The sequence below is a fragment of the Haematobia irritans genome, chromosome 4 (genome assembly GCF_050003625.1).
Source record: "Haematobia irritans isolate KBUSLIRL chromosome 4, ASM5000362v1, whole genome shotgun sequence".
NCBI classification, from domain to species: Eukaryota; Metazoa; Arthropoda; class Insecta; order Diptera; family Muscidae; genus Haematobia; species Haematobia irritans.
In genome coordinates this window covers 226,403,880-226,425,400 of record NC_134400.1, presented here as the reverse complement: position 1 = coordinate 226,425,400, position 21,521 = coordinate 226,403,880, and the positions used below count along the sequence as shown (strand labels likewise).

At 35.7% G+C, this 21,521-nt stretch overlaps 1 protein-coding gene across 5 annotated transcripts in view; it reads left to right on the top strand.

The window, feature by feature from the left end:
- Eip63E (cyclin dependent kinase Eip63E) overlaps nt 1–21,521 on the top strand; it is a 354,249-nt gene that overhangs the window by 154,427 nt on the left and 178,301 nt on the right. For all 5 annotated transcript variants that reach the window (XM_075303421.1, XM_075303422.1, XM_075303420.1 and 2 more), the window contains one exon: nt 7,160–7,237. In XM_075303421.1, coding sequence (XP_075159536.1) covers nt 7,160–7,237 — 78 coding nt within the window. The remainder of the gene's footprint in view (nt 1–7,159; nt 7,238–21,521) is intronic.

Sequence of the window (21,521 nt, the reverse complement as noted above, 5' to 3'; positions counted from 1 at the left end):
AAAAATATGCCGCTTAATCGCCTGAGATTATTGGCAATTTATCTAATAAATGGAATAATTTGTAGTACGTGGTTTCTTTGTTTTGATTGGGTCACAAAATGGGGGTGAGAGAATGGAAACAAACGGAGTTTGAATTTCCTTTCTCGTCAACTCAATTCCAGTTCAATTACTCTGGCTAATCGCTTTTCAGCCTGGCAAGCCTTTAAGATATTTCAAAAGTTGGGAAAATATTTGCATATTTTTACTCAGTATTCGTAATCATAATTGTTTGTGGTGTAGTTATTTGTTCATGTTTTGCTTCGAATTTTTGTTAGTAATCTGAAAAATTGCACTATAATTGAATTGTCATGTAAATGTGTTTTGGAGAGTTCTTTGTGTGTGGTTGTTTATATGCTGTGTGTGTTGTTGTTAAACAATTTGATTACTTGGTATGTTTAGATTACCACCAGGACAATGACACTGATATACATCCTCATAACAGTCCGAAACATGAAAAGTAAGTCCGCATCAGTCGAGTAGACACAGAAAAGAGTTTTCTTTTCTGAGGAATGAAATTTTAGACAAACGAAGTTTTACTGAAGAATTTTCTTTAAAGGCAAATAAAAAAGCGGAGGCAACCGTTGCATCGCTTTTAATAAATTCGAGTTTATTTGCTATTAAAGGAAATACTTTTTAACGAATGAAGTAAGAGGAAGCACGCTCAAAATAAACCCAGCCAACTGCACTCAAATCGATGAATTGACAGTGGCAAAGGAAAAGAGATAACAGGTTGGCTTACAAGTTCCCGGTCTAACAAAGAAAAACTCATTTTTTTGTCAAAATTCGTTTTTATTATACAACATAGTTCCCTTCAAGAGCGATACAACGATTATAACGACCTTCCAATTTTTTGATACCATTTTGGTAGTACTCCTTCGGTTTTGCCTCAAAATAGGCCTCAGTTTCGGCGATCTCCTCTTCATTGCAGCCAAATTTTTTCCCTGCGAGCATCCTTTTGAGGTCTGAGAACAACAAAAAGACGCTGGGGGGCAGATCTGGAGAATACGGTGGTTGGGGAAGCAATTCGAAGCCCAATTCATGAATTTTAGCCATCGTTCTCAATGACTTGTGGCACGGTGCGTTGTCTTGGTGGAACAACATTTTTTTCTTCTTCATATGGGGCCGTTTTGCCGCGATTTCGACCTTCAAACTCTCCAATAAAACCATATAATAGTCACTGTTGATGGTTTTTCTCTTCTCAAGATAATCGATAAAAATTATTCCATGCCCATCCCAAAAAACAAAGGCCATTACTTTGGCAGCGGACTTTTGAGTTTTTCCACGCTTCGGAGACGGTTCACCGGTCGCTGTCCACTCAGCCGACTGTAGATTGAACTCAGGAGTGTAGTGATGGAGCCATGTTTCACCCATTGTCACATATCGACGGAAAAACTCGGTGTATTACGAGTTAACAGCTGCAAACACCGCTCAGAATCAGCAACACGTTGTTGTTTTTGGTCAAATGTGAGCTCGCGCGGCACCCATTTTGCACAGAGCTTCCGCATATGCAAATATTGATGAATGATATGACCAACACGTTCCTTTGATATCTTTAAGGCCTCTGCTATCTCGATCAACTTCAGTTTACGGTCATTCAAAATCATTTTGTGGATTTTTTTATATTTTCGTCGGTAACCACCTCTTTCGGGCGTCCACTGCGTTCACCGCCCTCCATGCTCATTTCTCCACGCTTGAATTTTGCATACCAATCAATTATTTTTGAGTCCGGAAACTCATTATCAAACCAAGTTTTTGCTTCCACCGTATTTTTTCCCTTCAGAAAACAGTAATTTATCAAAACACGAAATTCCTTTTTTTCCATTTTTTCACAATAACAAAAGTTGCTTCACAAAATACGCTCTATCTCACAAACTAATTGACTTACTGACGTCAAATTTTGACACGAATCATTTGAAGGTTGGTACTATATAAAAAATAATATACATTTAATACTAGCGACGCCATCTATGTGTCAGACCGGGGACTTATCAGCCAACCTGTTATGTTTGTACAAATTTATTTCGGCAAAAGCCGGCTATCATAAACCTTTTTTCGGAAGGTTCAAGTGTGTGTGGTTCACTTTGGGTTTAATGAACTGATAATTGGTTGATAGTAGTGCTGCAAGTAGAGGATCCTGATGAGGAATGTGGTAATTCCAAAACGTGCGTTCATCCAACCATCTTGCAGTCTATACGGCTTTGCCCAATTAAATTTGACAAACATTCTTTTCCCCTATTGGTTAAGCTACACTTGTAGTTTAGTCAATGCATGGTTTTAAGCTGAAATCAAAAAGAACAAAAAGGAAATTTCATTTGTTCTAAAATTTCGTTCCGGAGGAAAGTATTTTTTTTTGTGCTTTGGGCTCTCATCGAAGACTACTTCAATTACACTGTACAAGAAATGACCGAAAATTTTATCTGTTGATCACAATTATGGTAAAATTTTAGTATAGCTTGGTTAACTATTTTTTTTTTTTTTTGAAAATTTTCAATATATATCTTTTTTCAAATATTTTCAAGTCGTGTCCCTTTTATGTTGCCCAGTGTAGTTTCCTAAGAATGAAATATAAAACACTAAAAACCAAATTATTTTAACATTGTCCCAAATATGCAAACAACCACTCATTGTTTCCTATCATCCAACAAAGGATTTTTATGTCAAAACCATAATGATGAGATGCACTTGTAAATGTGGTTCCGAGTAGTATCATTTGGATAGCTGTATATTTACTAACATTGGGGTTTTCATCTGTCGGAAAAACACATTTTACTTAAAAGACAAAAGCTTTACAGAAGCTTAAAACAATTTGTTCCCGCAGGTGGGTGTGGAACTGCAATATTGCAATGCCATATCCACAAAACAATGCGGGTGCAAAAATGTCCGTTTATGTGAAAAATTGGAATATCCATGGATAGTTTCTTTGAGTTGAATAAATTATGTAAGCCACCCTATTTTATTTACTCCTTAATTAGAACTCAGATTGAAAGATACAAAATATACAAGTAAAATTTGTCATGTATTGTTCTAGCAATACAATCCTTGTCTGCAAAACATTTTATTGAGATGTTTAGTTTTTTGTCTAATCAGATTAAATAAAACAAGTATATACAGCAGTAAGTTCGGCCGGGCCGAATCTTAAATACCCACCACCATGAACCAGATATTAGGGTTTCCTTCGAAATTTCAGGAGGGCTAGAGGACTTGAGGACACTTCCCGAAGATATATTTAAAGATCATTAACATATCTTGTAAGTGTGCAAGAAAAATATAAAATAACGTCTTGATTTGAAATCGTAAATCTTTATAAGTAAAATCTGGAAATTTTACATTGAGTTTTAAACAATTTTCATGATCAGTATTTACAATTTCTGGCAAATTAGATAAAAACTACGGTTTCTAGAAACCCAAGGAGTTTAATCGGGAGATCGTTCTGATGGGGGCTATACTAAAATATGGACCGATACTCACCGCTTTCGGCACACCTCTTTATGACCCGAAAATACCTATAGATTTCCAATTTCAGGCAAATAGGATAAAAACTTCGGATTCTAGAAGCCCAAGAAGTAAAATCGGGAAATCGGTCTATATGGGGGCTATACAAAAATATGGACCGATACTCACCATTTTCGGCACACCTCTTTATGGTCCCAAAATACCTCTAGATTTCCATTTTCAGACAAATTGGATAAAAACTACGGTTTCTATAAACCCAAGACCCCAAATCGGGAGGTCGTTTTATATGGGGACCATAAGCGTAGGAAGGCCTGTGGGGAGGGGGCTTAGACCCCCCAGAAAAATTTTAGCCCCCCCCAGAATTTGAAAACCTATTTATGATTTTACATTTTTCTAAAAATTAAACAAGTATATACACAGCAGAAAGTTCCGCTAAAGATTTTCATGCACAATCGAATTACTTTGGTTGTGGTAGCAGTTGCCGATGGCAATGTTTTTAATCTGGTATTTATAAAATAAATCTGTGGTTGAACTTTTGATTTAGTTGAATAACGAAAGCTCCTTTATTATTTTGTTTAGTCTGGTTTAGTCAATTTAATTTAAAAAATAGTAATTGATACTATTTGGGGGCTACACCAAAATATGGACCGATACTCACCATTCTCGTCACACCTCTTTATGGTCCTAAAATACCTCTAGATTTCCAATTTCAGACAAATTGGATAAAAACTACGGTTTCTATAAGCCCAAGACCCCAAATCGGGAGATCGCTCTATATGGGGGCTATACCAAAATATGGACGGATACTCACAATTTTTGGCACACGTATTTGTGGTCCTACAATACCTCTAGATTTCCAATTTCAGGTAAATTGAATAAAAACTGCGGTTTCTATAAGCCCAAGAAGTAAAATCGGGAGATCGGTATATATGGGGGCTATACCAAAACATGGACCGACACTCACCATTTTTGGCACACCTCTTTATGGTCATAAAATACCTCTAGATTTTCAATTTCGCGCAAATTGGATGAAAACTACGGTTTCTAGAAGCGAAAGACCCCAAATCGGGAGGTCGGTTTATATGGGGGCTATACCAAACCATGGACCGACACTCACCATTTTTGGCACACCTCTTCAAGGTCCCAAAATACCTCTAGATTTTCAATTTCGCGCAAATTGGATGAAAACTACGGTTTCTATAAGCGAAAGACCCCAAATCGGGAGGTCGGTTTATATGGGGGCTATACCAAAACATGGCCCGATATAGCCCATCTTCGAACTTGACCTGCGCGCAGACAAAAGACGATTCTGTGCCAAATTTCAGGACGATAGCTCCATTATTGAATGCTGTAGCGTGATTACAACAGACAGCCAGACAGACAGACAGACGGACATGCTTATATCGTCTTAGAATTTCTCCCTGATCAAGAATATATATACTTTATATAGTCGGAAATCGATATTTCGATGCGTTACAAACGGAATGACAAACTTATTATACCCCGTCACCATTCTATGGTGGTGGGTATAAAAACAAGTAAGGAAAGTCTAAAGTCGGACGGGGCCGACTATATTATACCCTGCACCACTTTGTAAATCCACATTTTCGATACTATATTAAATCCGTCAAATGTGTTGGGTGCTATATATAAAGGGTTTTGTCCCAAATACATACATTTAAATCTGACTCCATCTGAACAAAATTTATAATCTATAGACTTAAAATTTAAGACGGCTAATCTCTGGGATGATACACTATGTCAGTAACAAAAATAGGGGAAACATTTTAATCCGAACCAATTTTGAGGCAACTTCGCAAATGTGTATTTATGATTTATCGGTCGATAGATAGAGATAAAGGAAAATTTCAGTCACTTTTACAAGTTTTCGACTTAGCAGTGGCGATTTTATAAGGAAAATGTAGATATTTTGGCCATTTTTGGCTAAATCGGAAAAACATGTATATGGAAGCTATATAGAAATCTGAACCGATTTCAATCAAATTTGACATGCATACTTAGTATTTTAATTCTACTCCCTGTGCAAAATTTCACGCCAATCGGACTACAACCTCGACCTCTGTGGTCATATGACCGAATATCGGGCGAAAAATATATATTGAAGCTATATCGAAATCTGAACCGATTTCAATAAAATTTAGCAGACTTGATTACACTACTACTCCTAGTGCAAAATTTCAACCAAATTGGGCTACAACTCTGGCTTCTGGGGCCATATAAGTCCATATCGGGCGAAAGATATATATGAGAGCTATATCTAAATCTGAACCGATTTCTTCCAAAATCAATAGGGTTCTATTCTGACTCAAAATAGGAACTTGTGCCAAATTTGAAGGCGATTGGACTTAAACTGCGACCTAGACTTTTATCACAAAAGTGTGTTCACAGACAGACGGACGGACGCACAGACGGACATGGCTAGATCGACTCAGGGACCCACCCTGAGCATTATTGCTAAAGACACCATGTGTCTATCTCGTCTCCTTCTGGGTGTTGCAAACATATGCACTAACTTATAATACCATGTTCCACAGTGTGGCGCAGGGTATAAACAGTTAAGTCATTTTGCTATTCCGAGTAGCATTATTTTGTATAATATTTGTTTATCAACAATTTTATTTGTAAATATCCGAAATATTTGTACGTCATTGTGTTTTTTTCTTAATATTTGTTTATGGCATTTTTACTAATTTCAAAGGATATCAAGATTCAAGTGTTGTATACTGGTTCGGAGATGTGATGATTGCTTCCAATGGTTAAAAGGAATTATTCTTCTTAAAACTCTTCCTATCGAAGTTCCGGAAAAAAACTCTGTTGAACAAATATTGATTTAGAATAATATTGAACATTTTTGACATTCAGTATCGCTCAAAACATATGTATCCAACAAAATGTTGTAAATTCCTCATCATCTACAGATTTTCTACAAAATTGCACTGTTCGAAGACTTAGGTTTGTTCGTTACAGGCGACTTAATTACACGGACTTCTCCATTATACGATGTTGAATGAATGCACATTCTCATTATATATGTACTTTATGAGACCAATATTTCGATGACAAAGTTAGTTAAAATTTTTTTCAGAAAAATACAAAAAAAATATTTTTTTTTTTTGGCTCAAACTCAAGGCGAGTTCATAAATTTGACTAAGCGATTATTGTAAATTAGAATCACGTCTTCGTCACTGTCACATCTATGTTGCTCATCATTAACATCATGATCATAAAGGCTGATGGCAACGATTAATGTCGCCTTGAGCAGATTATTTCAATTTCAACTCTCCCCATCATCACAACTTGTCAATGCTGGTGGAGGAATATAAAACATTTCCTGCGAAATCTCAGTATGATGTCACTTTATTAGGGCATTTCATTTGTTATGCTCCTCTTTTTTGGCAGAACGTATTTCCGCTGGTATTATTTGCCTGTCATCTTTCAATTCAAGCCATGGTCAGATGTTAGAGGGAGTGATTTGGACAGATAACAAATTTTGCAAAAGACATTGGCTGGGACTAAAAATGTAGTGGGAATACCTCAGATGCTGTTGTGTTTCATAAAAATTAATATTCTGTGCTTAATCTCTTCCAATTTTTACAATGTACTCCATTGTTCTCATAAATTTTTAATTTTTTTCTTTTCATTTTAGGTGTCACAATGCGGGAGAAAAAAAGTGGCGCCCTGCAAAAGCTCAAAAAGAGGCTTTCACACAGTTTCGGAAGATTAAGTAAGTTCACATTTCCTTATTATACTCATTTACATGAAGCATTTACAGTCACAGCACAGTCCACTCACCCAACTCAGATTTCTGCATTTATTTAACAAATCCAAGGATATTTCTTGAGTTGACACTAAAATCTCCTTACGGCCATATTTGTGGTGCTGATTTCCAAGTGAGAATTCTTCATTCCTCTGCCAAATGTTGAACACATCATCAGTATAATCAATTGTCGATAAAATCTCCACTCTAACAGGAATCACATCATCCTATATTAGATGTGTTAAGAAGATAATCGTTTTTACTGTCTCTGTTGTTGCGTTCCAGCTTTCTCCAAGGATATTCGGTACATCTTATAAGGGGAGCCACTCTTAGTGGTGCTGAATCTCAATGCCAATCACAGTGAAGATGGTGACTGCCACAAATGCCGCCACCACATCAACCTCTTTCTGTGGCCAACATCTGATGTCTGGGGTTTGGGGGTTGAATCTGTCGTTACGATGTAACTCTGTTGTCTTTGCATCACACCGAGCCTTTTATGAGACATCCCCATTGATTTGGTGGGCTTGTCGTCTTTAGTTGTGGTCCATTGTTCATTGCTTTTGTCAAGGGTAATGCTACTTACATTGGGAAAATAAATAAATTTAATGTTGGTGGTTGTTTACAAAAAGTACATGAAAATACTTTTAAGCCACAACAACAATTGTCATTGTCAATGTCATACCAATGTGCGATTATTTGAAAATTAACAATAACAACAACAACAAGAGCGAAGTAGTTGGAAAAACGCGAAGGTAGTAGACAAATTTCCAACAATAAATAATTCAGAAATTTTAAATAACTCTGGAGATATATTCAATTTAAATAATATTTGGATTTGTATGCCATTTGAAAAGTTTGATAATATCCGAAAGTACTAAATAGTTTCACACCGAAGGCAGTGATCCTTTTGTAGAATTATTAGTGAGTCTTTGCCAATCTACTTCCTTCAACATACAGTCGCTCACAGCTTATTTTATGCAATTCATAATTTCAACTTCAAAACTCCATAACTTCTAAACTAAGTGGAGTATAACATTAATGGCGATTTCGATTGGGAAAAAATGTCGAAATTGATTGCCAAATATGAAGGACATTGTCATAGATTTTGGATCATGTATCCCTCACAACAATATAAATTAACAATAACTTTGGAATGATACTATAATTTGAGGGAGAATACAATGAGGAAAAAAGTAGTGTAACACCATGGCAACATATTTTTTGCGAAACGAAAACGCCCTAAGATTAATACCAAACGAAGGGAAAAATGTGTATTTAACAAAGATAATTCATTTATTACAAATATTTATTCTTCAAATACTTAAAAATATAAAAATAAAAAAATACTGCTAATTTCCATGTCACAGCTTATTTTAAGCAGTTACTTGTCATATTTAAAACATAAATATGGATAATTATTCTACACATTTTAGTATTTAGTATGATAGCCCTTATTGTCCACAACAGCTTAAAGACGTCTTGGGATCGAATCGACCAACTTCTTGGTAATATCTGGTGAAATTTTGCGCCATTCTAATTCCAGAGCCCGTTTAAGGTCATTTTTGTTAGATATTTCATAATTCCTGATGTTGCTGTCCAATATGGACCATAAATTTTCAAAAACGTTCATATGAGGAGATTGTGCTGGTGGCGTCTTCAAATGTGGGTAGTTGTATATACACCCCTACTGAACAATTGCGGATTTATGTTTTGTGTCGTTATCCTGGTAAAATCGGAAATTGGACCAAATACCCAAATTTTCTGCGCTTTGCAACAAATTATCCTTGAGAATCTGAACATACACCTTCTTATCCACTGTAGTTTCAATAAACGTTAGATTTCCTGTACCGGAAGCCGACATACATGCCCATACCATAACGCTACCATCGCCATGCTTCACAGTCGCTTTTAAATTTTCTTTATTGAGGTGCGTATTCGGTTTTCGCCATACGTAGGTCATGCCATCCGAGCCAAACATATTAAATTTTGACTCATCTGCAAAAAATAACTGTATTCCAGAAGTCTGGACCCTTGGAAAGGTGCTCTTTGGCAAACTGTAAACGGCTTTTTTTATTTTTGAGGCTGATTAATGGCTTTTTCCGGGCAACTCGGCCATGAAAATTATGATCCCGCAGAACCCGGCGAACGATTTCGACACTATATGTTTTGTTAAGGCTTTTTTTAAATTCAGCGGTCAGTTTTGGCGCCGAGAGTCTAGGATTAGCCTTTATTTTCCTTACTATGTACCACTCCTCAACTGCATTGAAAATTTTATTTGGAGCTGTTCTGCCTTTATCTCTCACCCGATTTTCATGCAAGAATCGCTCAATGATTTTTTGAACTGTGGATGGATTAATATTTACCATTCAAGCAATTTTTCGCTGGGAATGGCCGTTTTTAAAATGATTTATCACCAACTCCCTTTGCTCTACGGTCGTGCGAGGACCCATTTTATATTTAAGTGTGTACGATCGTTTGAGCACCCAAATAAAACTAATTACTAGAAAAAAGCAAATAAACAAGAATGTTAAGAGAATAGGAAAAAAACCGTTAGAACTGTGTGGCAGAGCAGTAAAACGGTACTATAAATGACTGCATAAAATAAGCTGTGACATGGAAATTAGCAGTGTTTTTTTATTTTTATATTTTTAAGTATTTGAAGAATCAATATTTGCAATAAATGAATTACCTTTGTTAAATACACATTTTTCCCCTTCATTTGGTATTAATCTTAATGTTATACTCAACTTAGTTTAGAAGTTATGGAGTTTTGGAGTTGAAATTATGAACTGCATAAAAAAAGCTGTGAGCGACTGTATATAGTATGTTCAATTTCCTTCCAACATAGTTTGGACGACATCAGCTGATGGTACTGCAAATGCGAGAGAGTGTATCTTTTCGCGATGGAAACGACACGGATCTACACAAATTTATTCCAGTAATGAGTTGGCACTCAATTAGGGCCACATCTACTAAAGCTCATAGCTTCGAATTTTTTGTCTTCTGCAAATAGGTTTTCTTTCGCAAATATTTCCTTTTACTTGTTACTCCTTAATTTCTGGAAAGTATGCTGCGCTTGAGATCAGGAGTTATATGAAATTTATTAATATCATCGAAAATCTAATTGATCTCCGCCGTATAATATCAGATTTTTGGTGGATTTGTAATGCAATTTTTCGATTTGAGCCAATATTAAAAGCAATTTTGGCTAATTTCTAAAGTACAGTCTACCGCGGTGCAATGGTTAGCATGCCCGCCTTGCATACACAAGGTCGTGGGTTCGATTCCTGCTTCGACCGAACACCAAAAAGTTTTTCAGCGGTGGATTATCTCATCTCAGGGTTCTGAGGGTTTCAAAGCTTCTCTATGTGGTTTCACTGCAATGTGGAATGCCGTTCGGACTCGGCTATAAAAAGGAGGTCCCTTGTCATTGAGCTTAACATTTAATCGGGCAGCACTCAGTGATAAGAGAGAAGTTCACCAATGTGGTATCACAATGGACTGAATAATCTAAGTGAGCCTGATACATCGGCCTGCCACCTAACCAAACCTAACCTAACCTACAGTCTATTATTAATATGGAGAATAAATTACTTGGAATTTAAAAACATTTCAGCCATCTCTACTCTATTTCGATTAAAACATAGCTGGCACGAAAATAGTCTCTACAGATGTTCACGAACATTGTAGACGTACGTGGTGCTAATCTAAATTTCATGAGATCCATTTGGTTTGGGTTTCTTGTTTTGTATTGTACCAATTCTCCCCCTTATTCCATTCGGTACCACATTGGTTTCGTGCGATGCTTACATACATATTAGTGGCAGTAGATTGCTTTGGGTTTCATAGCTTCCATGGGAGTAAAAAAAAAACGTTACTTGCATTCGATAGACTTAACTCCCGAAAATTAAGACAAACATTTTCTATGGTGTGAGGGTTAAACAAATGAAACTGGATGTAAGAAGTTAATGGGTTTCTTATTACACTTGCTGCTGTTAAATAATTCTGGGCCAACAAAACAATGAACTTTTCTTAAACTGTGGCAAAGTTCACAGAAATAAAATTTCATTAAAATTGAACCAATGAAATTTTTTGATTGACATACGGAAAAGTTTTCACCGAGACAATGAAAATGTTCATTAAGAGTAAAATGTGTTTCTGTTCGCAAAATCGCTAGATTAGCAAAAAGTTTCATTGTACTTAAGAAACATTTTCGTTGGCTCAATATTTATGATAAGATTAGTTAATATTATGAAGCTTTTTCTATCAGTGTTGACGGAAGTCATCATTACTCTTAAAAAAAACGTGGACACACTGGGAAGGAAACTTTTGCACAATTTTAGAAAATTTTAACTAAACTTTATTGCTAAAGTCGATATCATAAAAAATAACATTTTTCAACGAATTCAAGAAAATGTATTAGACATAATTTAAGGAGAATTTCGCAGTTTGAAAGGTAGAATTGGACTTCAAAATTGCAAATACAAATTTTAAGAAATTCTGACCTATTTTGTGGAAGATACGCAGTTTGAAGGGAAGAATTGGACTTCAAAATTGCAAATACAAATTTTAAGAAATTTTATTGTAACGTTAGAACTCAAATATTTTCAAAAATTTGCTATTTATTTAGAATGGATTTTGCATTTTTTCGATAAAATCTAAATAATTTGTTCCATTTTATTAATTCTTACGCTGTTTTTCACCCACTTGAAGAAAAAAGTTAAAATTGCCCATTAGAAATATGAAAAACGTGGCAAACAAATTAATCAAAAGAACTTCCTTTGGTAGTCAAAATAAAAAAATATTTTTAGGAGGACATTTTTGGAAGTACCTTTAAATCAACTTCCAATATTTTTGGTGGGTTACAAAGAATAAGATTCTTTTCATGGATATTCGGTTTTGCCGTAGATGTTGAGGCATGGCTGAAAAACCCCTACCTTTGTTAATTGGGAGCGGCTGATCGCAACAACCAGAGAAGGAATATTATCACCTCCTAGAGCAAAATGTTATTTTTGGATGGGGAGATTTTTTGGTATATCAACATCCCCTTTCAACTCAATTTTCAAAATATTCAAAAGTTGATTGGTCGATTTTGGAGATATCAAAAAGTTGACTTTGATTTTTTGTTTGACAAAAATGCGATTAGGCGAAAAGTCGAAATCCGACTTTTTTATTCCAAATTTGCATAGCTTGATTGTAAGGTAAATATGTGGCCTAAATTATTAATGAACCGTATAACGTAAGTCATACGCAACTCAAGGAATTATGAATATCGCATACCAAAGTGGAATATGCAATGCTGCCGTCGCATATTGGGATTTCATCCTTCGCGTGCTTCTCGCTTTTGTGAGAAATGAGTTATTTATGTGTTTTCTAATATTGACCAATTTATCAAATAGAGTTTTAAGCATTACAACATTCTTTTGGTTATTTTTCTCTGTCTCCTATTGCTACTGCTAATATTAAATATGTTGGGTGTCTAGAACACTTGCCTGCCTTTTCCTGAAGTGTTTTTGGATGAATGGCAACATATCTGTTAGTCTATTTTTTTTTTTTCAAACAAATCACTGTCGTGTTGGATTTGCCATTTGGTCATTTGTAATTTTCTTTAGCAGGAAATGGAAATGTATTAGTTCAATTTTTAAAGAATTGGCCATTATTTTTAGCAGCTTATTGAAAAGTTCTTTAAGGTTTACTTAGCTTTATTGTAAGGACTGGTGCCAATGTTTCCATTTATCTTAATTTTTAAATGTTTACATTCTATACTCTTTTGATATTAAAATATTATTGGAACCAGTGTTTGCAGTATTGGAGATTTTTCTCCTAAATTGGAGATATTTTGTTGCAAATCGAAACGAAATTTCTGAGTTGGGGACTTTGGGCACTGATGGGATATTTACATGAAATTTCTTCATTAGTAAATAAAGAGCACAGTGAATCGTCAAAATTTTAATACGAAAACTTGGTGCTCTCCATTTCACGGCATTCGCCATTATCACTGATTTGGACAATATATCCCATAAATACAGAAATTATTAGGATTTTTATCCTTTATATTGATTTATCATCCAATTTTTCTACATAGGTATTTATAATTAAACTTTCGTTCGTATATACAAGGTGACTAAACTTCCACTTCCATATCTCATAATGGTGTGGGTCTCTTGGTGTTTTGTTATACCCACCACCATAGAATGGTGACGGGGGTATAATAAGTTTGTCATTCCGTTTGTAACACATCGAAATATCGAATTCCGACTATATAAAGTATATATATTCTTGATCAGGGAGAAATTCTAAGACGATATAACGATGTCCGTCTGTCTGTCTGTCTGTCTGTTGTAATCACGCTACAGTCTTCAATAGTGAAGCAATCGTGCTGAAATTTTGCACAAACTCGTCTTTTGTCTGCAGGCAGGTCAAGTTCGAAGATGGGCTATATCGGTCCAGGTTTTGATATAGTCCCCAATATAAACCGACCTCCCGATTTGGGGTCTTGGGCTTATAGAAATCGTAGTTTTTATCCAATTGGCCTGAAATTTGAAATCTAGAGGTATTTTATGACCATAAAGAGGTGTGGCAAAAATGGTGAGTATCGGTGCATGGTTTGGTATAGCCCCCATATAGACCGATCTCCCGATTTTATTTCTTGGGCTTATAGAAATCGTAGTTTTTATCCAATTTGCCTGAAATTTGGTATCTAGAGGTATTTTATGACCATAAAGAGGTGTGGCAAAAATGGTGAGTATCGGTCCATGGTTTGGTATAGCCCCCATATATACCGATCTCGCGAATTTATTTCTTGGGCTTATAGAAACCGCAGTTTTTATTCAATTTACCTGAAATTGGAAATCTAGAGGTATTGTAGGACCACAAATACGTGTGCCAAAAATTGTGAGTATCGGTCCATGTTTTGGTATGGTCCCCATATAAAACGACCTCCCGATTTGGGGTCTTGGGCTCATAGAAACCGTAGTTTTTATCCAATTTGTCTGAAATTGGAAATCTAGAGGTATTTTAGGACCATAAAGAGGTGTGCCGAAAATGGTGAGTATCGGTCCATATTTTGGTATAGCCCCCATATAGACCGATTTCCCGATTTTACTTCTTGGGCTTCTAGAATCCGAAATTTTTATCCTATTTGCCTGGAATTGGAAATCTAGAGGTATTTTTGGGGTCATAGAGAGGTGTGCCGAAAACGGTGAGTATCGGTCCATACTTTAGTATAGCCCCCATAAGAACGATCTCCCGATTTAACTCCTTGGGTTTCTAGAAACCGTAGTTTTTATCTGATTTGCCTGAAACTGTAAATATTCTGGTATTTTAAGCTCACAAAAACGTGTATCGGATTATGTTTTTATTTGGTCCATTTGGTAATGCCTCCATATAGACCGACTTCACTTCTTGAGGGTGTAGAAGGCGCACTGGTCATGAAAATTGCTTGAAACTCAATGTAAAATTTCCAGATTTTACTTCTACAGATTTAAGATTTCAAATCAAGACGTTATTTTATAATTTTCTTGCACACTTACAAGAGATGTTAATGATTCCTCTAAAACTCAAACAAAAATGGTTCTTATAAATCCAGAATCTGATATAGTCCTCAAAGGTGAAATCTTTAAATTTATCTTCGGGAAGTGTCCTCAAGTCCTCAAGCCCTCCTGAAATTTCAAAGGAAACCCTAATATTTGGTTCATGGTGGTGGGTATTTAAGATTCGGCCCGGCCGAACTTAGTGCTGTATATACTTGTTTTTTAGATCTTATTGCAGCTCACAAGCTGGTTTGACAATATTTTTATATTTTTTCAATTTTTAAATCATTACTGATTTTCTACAGCAGAGTCTATTTCTTTATTTTTTTTTAATAAAAGATTGTGAGGTATTTTAATTTAACTTTGAGATTTTTGGGACGAAAGCATCATAATTTGGGGACAAGGGCAAGAAAAATACTGGCAACACTGATTGGATCTAAACATTCACTGAAGTACAACTATTAGAATTATCTATGTACGTATTTTTCAACACATTTGATATCATTGTGAATGGGCCAAATGTACTACAAAAACCATATCTGTAACATTTTGTAAGATATTGACTGATTCATGAGGACCTGTCTAAGGTGTGGTCCAACTACAATATTCCAGGACTTGAAAGATTTCAATTCATGTCCTAAAATGCAAATTTATCTGTTAAAGTAAACGGGGTCCTTCCATACGTTTTGACTGGAACTAGTAGAGGTCCCCACAACCAAAAGACTAGACCGACATGAGTCCTAGGTTTGATCCATATCCTGTTGGCAATGTTGGCAAAGTCGGTAAATTTAAGAAACTGTATTCATTTTGATAAATTTCTTTTCGTTTCCTAAAATATTTTTCAGTCCAACCATTATTCTCTTTAGGAGTGACTACTCACTACCATGGTGATTATTTTTTCTCCACCATCTACTTGAGCTGTTGAGTTTCTTTTATTCAAGTTGTGTAAAACTTGCAAACGATGCTTCCATATAATCCCGATATGGCCTTTGACTTACAATGGATAAGTTATTCCAGTCTACAGCTTAAAGTGTATCCTTCAGTATCAAATGCAATCTGTTCTGTTTCCAGATGTATTTGTTCAGAGTATCAGGAAAAGTAAAAAATGGCAATAACGTATGTCACAGAGATTGTAAAGCACTTTCGTATTCCCGATAACCCTGATCACCATGTTTGCCCTTTTGCTAGTGGACTGTCATGAGTGTCACAACGCCATTGTTTAGAAGTGCATACCGGCATTGTGTTAAATTTTTCTTTGCCGCTTTGTCCATTCTATTTTATGTTGTCCTCTTAAACATTTTCAAATATTTATCTATGGAAAATCATTGTCCCGGGGATTTTGTTGCCAAGGATGTGTTTGTTAAGCCAAAATCCCTTTGATAAGCTACATCGAAAGGAAACAAAAAAAAAACGAAGAAGCTTTCAACAACATCCATAAGAGCATCATCTGAGTAGGATCCTCTCAACCCACTCAAATGCTTCATACACCCACATTGTGTAACATGTGTATACGGGCCCTAGGATTTGCCATCTATTGTTCAATTCATTTGTTGGAGAGCAAAGATTTCTATTCGTCAGGACATTTTAAATCTTATATGGATATTGAAAAAAAAATCCAAAACAAAAATGAATATTCAACAATCGTGGTAGCTTGTTTTTCAATATTCTGCCCGATGCAAGCCCCGCCCACGTAAAACCCTAATCCATTTTATTCAAAACGGATAATTTTTAAGGCGCTTTTCACAAATGCTTTAATGTGCATTTTTCTCATTCGGAGTAAACATGAGAATGCCATATATTCATCTCTCTGCCATTTTGTATACAAAAATGTATTGTCAGTTGATAGTGGCAGTTGTTCCCACTTTGTTTTCATGGCTTTTTATTTCGTGTTCATTTTTATTTTCTTTGAATGGGTCCTGGATTGGATTCTTTGTGGGAATTTTACTACCCCTCTTTATGAAAGTCAAATCAAGTGAAGCTTAAATTGTTAATCCACTCGAGTAAACTCTTTTGGGCCAGTGATAGCAAGCCAAAATTTATCCACCCTCAAAAGGATGTGTAAATTAAAAAGAAACCCCAAATAGGTGTGAAAAATTTTCTGGCGCTGTGAGAAGGCTTCATACGTGCTAAATTATTTATCAAAGATATCTTTAGGTCTCGTGTCCAGTTGTAGCACCTGCATTATGGCTTCCAAAATATCTCTTATTACAAGTTTACGTAATTAACTTTTTGTTTATGAACCGCACAAATGGCCTTGGTCTTTGCGATTTCATATCGAAGTTGAACCATAATTCAAGGAAAATCATTGCAGATAATTTATCCAACAACTTAAAATTTAAAGACAGCTATTTATTTAAGAATTAAATGGATTTGCTTAAACACCCACCCCCCAGATATAAATAAATCCTAATACAAGCCTTACACAATGATGGCCCTGGAAATATTGCTTATCACGAAATGTCATTTCATGACATCCGATTATGAAACATTGGTTGTTGAACATAATCCATCTGATGGCGATGAATTTTTCTTATCAATAGTACAAAGTACTTGAAGAGTAACTTCATTTGCCTGCTAGCAGAATATTTCACAGAAGTATTTTGGGGTGGACAATGCAGACACTGAGATTTATATCTGTCCATTCTGGTCATAACATAATAATCAGTAACAACTTTTATAGTTGATGTGTGTGCATCTCTGTTCAAACAAATAGAAGTGTGTAATTTTTCATCTGTTGGACCTTCATGGTCTATGTCCTTAGCTCTATCAAAATACCAAGACAATACCCCAATCAGAGTACGGTATATGGTGAATATAGATAGAACCTGATTGCGACAAACATATTACATGTTCCGCGTCGAAAGATTACATTATGCTCCTGAAACACGTTTCGGGTGATAATATTGCTACAAAATCACCTTGTCGTGCCTTTCCAAATATTGTCACGCAGTGCTCGACTCAAAACGCATCAATTGAGTTCGATCGTTTCACGCGGTTGCAGCCCGTGTTGCCAGTATTGGGGATTTCCCCAAATTGGATTTTTTTTTTGTCGTGGATGGGGGCGAAAATTGTTAGTTGGGGTCTTGGGGGCTTAGGTGCGTATTTTTTTTTTTAAATCGATTCATCATAATAAACCTGATTTACATGCAATTCTTTCATTTTATTTTCAAAGAATAAAGGCTAATCGTCAAAATTTCTTCCACGGCATAGGGTGTCAATAGAGCATTTGGGCTAGAAGCGGACACTTGTGTTTATTTTGGGGGCCTACGTGGTAATTGTTATTTTTCCCAACTTGACTAAGACATTTCTCTGCAATTGTCATCATTTCGTGACAACTCGGGCCTAGATGTTGTCGCCCCCCATAAATAAAGAAATGATGTACACCCTCACAAAAAATCGCTTCTGTAACATATACTCCCAAACATATTTTGCTTCAAGCATATACATTTTTGGGTATTGCCCAAACATTTATATGTTTGATCTCTTCCAATATATAATATGTTTGAAAGCATATTGGTCTACACAATATATGTTGGGGTAGTCTAAGTTCCAAACATTTTGTATTTTTGCATCCAAATTCAATAATGTTGTCTTCCAAAAAACAATATGTTATTATGTGAACATATAATATGTTTGGAAACATTTTGCACCCAAAAATATTATATGCTTGAAAAAAATTCTCCCAAACAATATTGTGCTCAAAATTTTATTTATTTATTTATATATTTACAATCATAATGAATTATGAAAATAAACAGGTAATATAGGTGCTAACAACATAGGTTTTCGACCTGAATGTTCAAAATTTTGTTTCTGCCTAATTGTATATTCCCTTACATCTTTCTCACTTCCACGAGATTTTTTAGTTCTTAGCACATTTTTCTGTAATACAAACATTGTAGAAGAAATTATTCAATTTTATGATTTTTTTTATTTTAATTTTACCTTTTGCCGGACGGGGATTCGAACAGCGGACCACACAGTTTGTAAGGATCAAAGAAGTAGCTGATCAATTGCCCAAGGGAAAATAAAATGTTAATTTTGTAATAACAAGCAACCACCACCAACTTAATTCAATATCGCTCCCTGTTAAATAGCGCTCCAAGCTACTAAACACATATATGTTTATAGGCTATTTCTAAATTAATATATGTTTGCATCCAAGCATATTATATTTACAAACATTTTATGTCCCAAACATAATATGTTCTAACATATTTGTCCCAAACATGTTATGCTAGTTTATGAACATTATATGCTTGCACTCAAAAATATTGTGTTTAAAAATTTGTGTTCCAAACATATAATGTTTATAGCCAAACATATGAAAAACAGTCTTTTTCATCCGTGTAGATGGTTCACCTTCAATTTTATTATTTGATTGATTATTTAGAAGTAAATTTTCGTTCAGAAATGCATGGCGATCGAACTCTCTTTTTCATTTCTCGAGCATTTGCATTATTGCAGCCAGCAATCTGGTACGACAAAACTTTTATATATTTTTTTAATTTTAAAATTATTATTAATTTCCTTGTTTTATTTTTTTTTTTTTAATAACAACTTGTAAATAATGTGTTGGGAATTTTTGGGGATGAAAGACGAAAAAATATTTTTTACTCGCTATGTTTTAGTTTCTTTTGTTTCTTAACATTTCAAAAATATATAATCTCCCAATGCTATTTTTAAAGTAGAAAAACAAAACATTGATATAAAATTTTTAATATATTTTAACCACTAACGAGGGCACTTCGGAAACTTCTTAGCCTATCAATGAAAGAGAATAGTTAGTTTTTCAAAAATATTTTTATTTTTCAATATAATCTCCTGAAACTTCAATACACTTAGTCCAACGCTTTTCTAGCAATTCTATCCCTTGATTAAAATAGTTTTCCTCAAGGTCTTCAAAATAGTGGTTTACAACTGCAATCAAGTCAAGCAACTCGTACTTTAATTCGTTGATTTTAGCCATTGTTAAAACACCCTTGTGCGCTGGTGCGTTGTCTTGATGATTTTTTTTTGTGTTGTAAGCCAGGACGTTTTTCTCGAATTTGTACATTTAATTGATTCAAAAGGTTGCAATAACAGGTTGGCTGATAAGTCCCCGGTCTAACAAAGAAAAACACATTTTTTTGTCAAAATTCGTTTTTATTATTCAACATAGTTCCCTTCAAGAGCGATACAACGATTATAACGACCTTCCAATTTTTTGATACCATTTTGGTAGTACTCCTTCGGTTTTGCCTCAAAATAGGCCTCAGTTTCGGCGATCACCTCTTCATTGCAGCCAAATTTTTTCCCTGCGAGCATCCTTTTGAGGTCTGAGAACAAGAAAAAGTCGCTGGGGCCAGATCTGGAAAATACGGTGGGTGGGGAAGCAATTCGAAGCCCAATTCATGAATTTTAGCCATCGTTCTCAATGACTTGTGGCACGGAGCGTTGTCTTGGTGGAACAACACTTTTTTCTTCTTCATATGGGGCCGCTTTGCCGCGATTTCGACCTTCAAACGCTCCAATAACGCCATATAATAGTCACTGTTGATGGTTTTCCCTTCTCAAGATAATCGATAAAAATTATTCCATGTGCATCCCAAAAAACAGAGGCCATTACTTTGCCAGCGGACTTTTGAGTCTTTCCACGCTTCGGAGATGGTTCACCGGTCGCTGTCCACTCAGCCTACTGTCGATTGGACTCAGGAGTGTAGTGATGGAGCCATGTTTCATCCATTGTCACATATTGACGGAAAAACTCGGGTGTATTACGAGTTAACAGCTGCAAACACCGCTCAGAATCAACACGTTGTTGTTTTTGGTCAAATGTGAGCTCGCGCGGCACCCATTTTGCACATATCCAAATATTGATGAATGATATGACCAACACGTTCCTTTGATATCTTTAAGGCCTCTGCTATCTCGATCAACTTCATTTTACGGTCATTCAAAATCATCTTGTGGATTTTTTGATGTTTTCGTCGGTAACCACCTCTATCGGGCGTCCAGTGCGTTCACCGTCCTCCGTGCTCATTGAATTTTGCATACCACGCTTGAATTTTGCATACCAATCAATTATTATTGATTTCCCTGAGGCAGAGTCCGGAAACTCATTATCAAGCCAAGTTTTTGCTTCCACCGTATTTTTTCCCTTCAGAAAACAGTAATTTATCAAAACACGAAATTCCTTTTTTCCATTTTTTTCTCAATAACAAAAGTTGCTTCACAAAAGACACTCTATCTCACAAACTAATTGTCTTCTAGACGTGTCTTACACGTCTGACTTACAGACGTGGGAGCCACCGTGGTGTAATGGTTAGCATGCCCGCCTTGCACACACACGGTCGTGGGTTCGATTTCTGCTTCGACCGAACACCAAAAAGTTTTTCAGCGGTGGATTATCTCACCTAAGTAATGCTGGTGATATTTCTGAGGGTTTCAAAGCTTCTCTAAGTGGTTTCACTGCAATGTGGAACGCCGTTCGGACTCGTCTATAAAAAGGAGGTCCCTTATCATTGAGCTTAACATGGTATCGGGCAGCACTCAGTGATAAGAGAGAAGTTCACCAATGTGGTATCACAATGGACTGAATAGTCTAAGTGAGCCTGATACATCGGGCTGCCACCTAACCTAACCTAACCTACAGACGTGTCAAATTTTGACACGAATCATTTGAAGGTTGGTCTGTATATAAAAATAATATGCATTTAATACTAGCGACGCCATCTATG